Raw genomic sequence first — 5,316 nt, forward strand, 5'->3', positions numbered from 1 at the left:
AAGTCAAGATCGATGTGTCAAAACCTCTGAGAAGGATCGTAAAATTCATGGATAGAGATGGTATTGAAAGAATAGGTCTGCTAAAATATGAAAGGCTTCCAGATTTTTGTAATTTGTGTGGGATCATAGGGCATACTTTGAAGGGGTGCACGAACAATGTGTTAGAGGGCGGAATGAGAGATACGAATCTTCAATTTGGAAACTAGATGAGGGCACCTGCTGTGAACCAAAATCATGATAAGGGAATGAGAAGAAATGGGGTGGAAGTGTTTAAATCATTGGTAAAACCAAGCAAAAACAAGGATGAAAGTCTAACTAGATCAAGTAATGAAAGCTGGAAACCAAGTATGGACGGAAAGGAAAGGATGCCCGAGGAGGAATTTCTATCTACCTCCCCTATGGAAAATAGAAAGTATAAACAGCTTAAGGAGGGGAACAGAAAGCCTAAAAGCAAGAGAAAGAGACAAAAGAGCTTACAAGGCTACTTTACGTTCGAAAGTCCAGCAAGACAAGTTAAAAGAAGGCTTGGGGGTTCTTTTTCACCATCAGAGGCGGCGGCTGGTGACCAGCCCCGCCAAGAGCAATGAAAATCTTTTGTTGGAACTGTCGCGGGGTTGGGAACCCGGCGACAGTTCGTGATTTGAAGTAACTTCTGGTTGCTAATACCCCCGATATTCTTTTTCTATGCGAAACTAAAATTCAGTCTAACGAGTTTTCTCGTATTTAGTTTACGTGCAGAATGAGAGGTTGCCTTGCTGTTAGCTCTGAGGGGAAAAGTGGCGGTCTGGCTATGATGTGGAGGGAATATGTTGATGTTACTATCCAGACTTACTCTAAGTTCCACATTGACTCACTGATTAAGTTGGACGATGGCGAGGTTATTCGGTTCACTGGTTTCTATGGCCACCCTAATCCCAATTTACGCCATCATGTGTGGGAAATGTTAAAGAAGGTGAAAGACAAGGTTAATGAATGGTGGATTGTTGGAGGGGACTTCAACACTATCTTTAATAATTCAGAAAAGGAAGGGGGTCGCAGAAAGCCTACGAGCATGTTGGATGATTTTTGGGATATCTTGGAAGAATTAAACCTGAGTGATGTTAAAACCAAGAATGGTTGGTTTACTTGGACCAATAATAGAGAGGGCACCGGGGTTATCAAGGAAAGGCTGGACAGATTCTTCATTTTGGATATTATTATTGAGAAGATGTCGTTCATTACCTCGAGCATTGTTCGCCAGTCTAAGTCGGACCATGAAGCTATCTTATTGGAGTTGTATGGCAACAAGCCTAAGGAGAAGGATTATGATCTTAGAGCTTGGTTTAGGTACGACATATGTTGGGCTAAGGAGCAGGAAGCTAAGGACATTATTTCTAAGGCTTGGTCTACGGAGGGTTGCAATACGGTGGATAAGATGAAGCTGGTGAAAGACAAGCTAGAACCCTGGCAGTATAATAGGGTCAGAAAGTTAAGAAACAATATCAAAGGGTTGGAGAATGATATTCGCAACCTTATAGGTGGTCAAATTAGTAAGAGATCGACGAGTCTTCTGAAAATCGCAAGAAGCAAGTTGGGCTACCATTACGAGGTGGATGAAAAATATTAGGCCACAAGGGCGCGGACACAATGGTTGAAGGAGGGGGATAGGAACACCCGTTTTTTCCATGCGAAGGCTTCAAGCCACAGATCAAAGAATTGTATTGACAGGCTTAAAGATGAGCAGGTTGTGTGGCACGTTGATAAGAAGGAGATTTGTCAGATTGCTTGGAATTATTTTGATAATTTGTTTTACTCTCCGACTCATGGGGGGAATATTTGTGACACGCATTTGATTCCCAAGTGTATTAACGTGGATGTTAACAAGAGACTGTTGGTCGAATTCACTGACGGTGAGATCATTAAGGTTTTCAACCAAATGGACCCTCGGAAGGCTCCTGGAATTGACGGGTTATCGGGCAGCTTCTTCAAAGAAAACTGGTCTATCGTGGGGAAAGACGTGCTTAGCCTGTGCCATTCTATCCTTAAAGGCAACAGAAGCGCTGAGTGCATCAATGAAACTCTAATTGTTTTGATCCCCAAAATCAAGAACCCTTGTGATATGTCTAACTTTCGTCCGATTAGCCTCTATAGGGTGGTTTACAAAATTATTTCTAAGGTGCTGGCTAACCGGCTAAAAGAGAACCTTCATTTATGTATTAGCCAATACCAGAGCGCGTTTGTCCCCAATCAGATGATCCATGATAATGTCTTAGTGGCCCATGAATTGGTTCACAACCTTCGCAGCTCTAAAAAAGGGTCGAACAAGGGTTGTGTGGTTAAGCTCGACATGCGCAAAGCCTACGACAGGGTGGATTGGCATTTCTTAAAAAATGTGATGCTGAAGATGGGGTTTGCTCATGAGTGGGTGAATACTATTATGGACTATGTCAGTACTGTTCGGTATAGAGTTAAATGTAAGATGACTATTTTCAAGCTTATTGTCCCTAAAAGGGGTCTTAGACAAGGGGATCCTCTTTCTCCTTACCTTTTTCTCTTTTGCATGGATGATTTGTCTCGCATGCTTACCCATGCTCAAGAGACAAAAAGCATTAAAGGCTTTAGGGCTAGTAAGAATGGCCCGAGTATTAATCATCTGTTTTTTACTGATGATGCTTTATTGTTTGTTAGGAATTCGTAACATGAAACAAAGGCAGTCATGAGGATCCTGGATACTTTCGAAAAGAGTTCTGGCCAAAGCATCAACTTAGACAAGTCGATGATATACTTTAGCCCTAACACTCCGGACGTGAAACGCACAACCTTAAGCAGATTGCTGAAAATGAAGGTGGTGGACAACATTGATGGCTACCTTGGCCTGCCTATCCCGGTTGGTAAGAAGAAGTCGGTGTTTTTTCAGAATATTATTGATCGTGTCGCCAATAGGATTAACAGTTGGTCTAAGAGACTCTTATCTAATGGTGGTAAAGAGATCTTTATCAAAGCCATCCTTCAATCAATCCCGACCTATGCTTTCTCGGTGTTCTTTGTCCCGAATGGTGTTATTGATAAGATTCAGTCCCTGCTCTGTAGGGTGTGGTGGGGTGGTAAGGATAAGAACAGGGGTTGGAATATATTGGCCTGGGAAAGGTTGTGCCTCCCGAAGGGCATGGGAGGCCTGGGGTTTAGAGACTTAAGGCATTTTAACGTTGCTTTATTAGGCAGACAGGTATGGCGCCTCATGAGTTGTAAAGACATGCTATGTTACAAAGTGTTGAGGGCTAAATACTTCCCAGATGGCGACATCTTCCATTCCAAGTGGGTCGACAAACCATCTTTTACTTGGCAGAGTATTCAAAAGGCGGCCAAGTGGCTTCAAGAGGGTTTCGGGTGGAGGGTTGGGAACGGTTGCAAGATTCATATCTGGAATGATAACTGGGGTTTTGAAGGTTTATCCGGTGAGTCCATCTGTATCGATAAAAGGAATGTTCGGGAAAACAAGGTATGTGATCTTTTGAACAGTAATAAAGATGGGTGGAACGATTGCAGGGTGAAGGTGGTTTATGGGGAGATTATGGGGGACTATATTGGTAAAATCCCCTTTCTTCCTAATGGCCCGGAGGACCTACGTATATGATTTCATAACCCCCAGGGCTTTTATTCCACCAAGTCTGCTTACTCTTGGTTGACGTTGAAGAGAGTGGGCTATGGCCCTCATCGCTTCTTCTGGAACCTTACTTGGAAACTGCAAACCTTGCCAAAAAATTAAGATTTTTTGTTGGCGTCTGGGGCACGACATTTTGCCTACTTACGAGAATATCTCTAGAATCCGGAGGGACTTAAACAGCATGTGTCCGAGATACGGTATTGAGAGGGAAACCCTCATTCATGCTTTGAGAGATTGTCTTAGTGCTAGGGTTGTGTTGCGCTATGGGGGGTTGAATCAAAAGCTGCTCGAGGGCACCTACGATCGGTGCATGGACTGGGTTGAGGATGCTGCCCGTGTGTTGGATAAGAAGGCTATGTCGGGCTTTATTGCCACTCTCTGGAATATTTGGAATAGTAGGAACAACAAAGTTTTTCGTAACATGGAGGAGGATGCCAAGGTGATTTGGGACAAGGCCGCGGCTTTGAATAGGGACTTCCGTATTTTTAATCTGTTGGATAGGCCGATGATCCCTAAGCCTATAGTGGAAAGGGATTGGCAGAAACCTGAGGCAGGGTTTATCAAGATAAACTTCGATGCTACTATTCAGGAGAGGTTGGTGTGCTTCGGTCTGGTGGCTAGGGATGCTGATGGTTTCGTTCACGGGGGACGTGTGGGCATGACTTACAAAGTCTAGAGTATTGAGTGGGCGGAGATGTATGCCTTGGAAGAGAGTATCAATTACGCCCGGTTTAAAAACTGGAAGTGCATGTCGGTGGAGTCTGATTGCGCAAGTATTGTTAATCGTTTTAATAGTAGAAAGGAGGACTTGACGTTGATGGGCCACCAGTTGAAAGAGATCCGTAAGCTCACTGTTGGTTTCAATTTTTTACGGTTAATTGGGCCCCTCGGTGTTGTAACAAAGTAGCTGATGCTCTTTGTAAATGGGCAAATCTTAACAAGAGCTGTTTGGATTTTAACATGGATTTTCCGACGGAGATCCATGATCTTGTTTTAAATGATGCGATTAATTAAAGTTTTTTACCTTCGAGTTTCCATCAAAAAAAAAGTTATGGAATATTCAATTTAGTAATTTTAATAGAGTTTTTAATTTTAGTCTCCCAAACTTCTAAAATTTTATTTTGCTTCCAATGACAAATTGCTGGCTTTACCCTTGCATACATGATGGGCGTGATGGGCGTGAGATTCATGTATCACAAGACTCGAAATTGAAATTTTAATAAAATTCAAGATCTTGCTAAGGACTAATCAGCTAAAAATATATTTATTATTATGTCAAAGTCTTTGAATATGCTTCGAAATTTGTGAACTTTAGACGTAACATTGAAAGTGGAGGGTTGAAACTTGAAAGTCGTATATAACTTTATCTTTGAATATATTTTACTTTTTATTTTTTATTTGACAATTTTGTCACCACTTGAATTTTAAAATATATAAACTTATATTACTTTGGTTGAATGTTTCCTAATAAATTATATAATATTTTACTATAATTTTCAACTTTATCTTTACTAACAACAAGAAAAAAGGTTGTTAGATGTTTTGGTGCGGCGAAAATAAGAGGATCGTGTCCGACATATTTTAAATGATCAAAATGGAGTTGCGGACTACATGGTTACATGTGCTGTTACAGGGGACTCTTTGTTCCATTTATTTACAATTGTGCCAGTTTT

General features: G+C 41.5%; 1 protein-coding gene across 1 annotated transcript; it reads left to right on the forward strand.

Moving 5' to 3' along the window:
- Positions 1–3,683: 3,683 nt before the first annotated feature.
- Positions 3,684–4,319, forward strand: LOC105801351 (uncharacterized). Its single transcript, XM_012632664.1, has one exon. It carries the CDS (start codon positions 3,684–3,686, stop codon positions 4,317–4,319), a length of 636 nt encoding a protein of 211 aa, XP_012488118.1.
- Positions 4,320–5,316: the final 997 nt, after the last annotated feature.

This window comes from Gossypium raimondii, chromosome 11, assembly GCF_025698545.1.
Source record: "Gossypium raimondii isolate GPD5lz chromosome 11, ASM2569854v1, whole genome shotgun sequence".
NCBI lineage: Eukaryota > Viridiplantae > Streptophyta > Magnoliopsida > Malvales > Malvaceae > Gossypium > Gossypium raimondii.

Coding starts and splice junctions, on each gene's coding strand:
- LOC105801351 (XM_012632664.1), top strand. CDS start 3,684: ATGGCCCTCATCGCTTCTTCTGGAACCTTACTTGGAAACTGCAAACCT.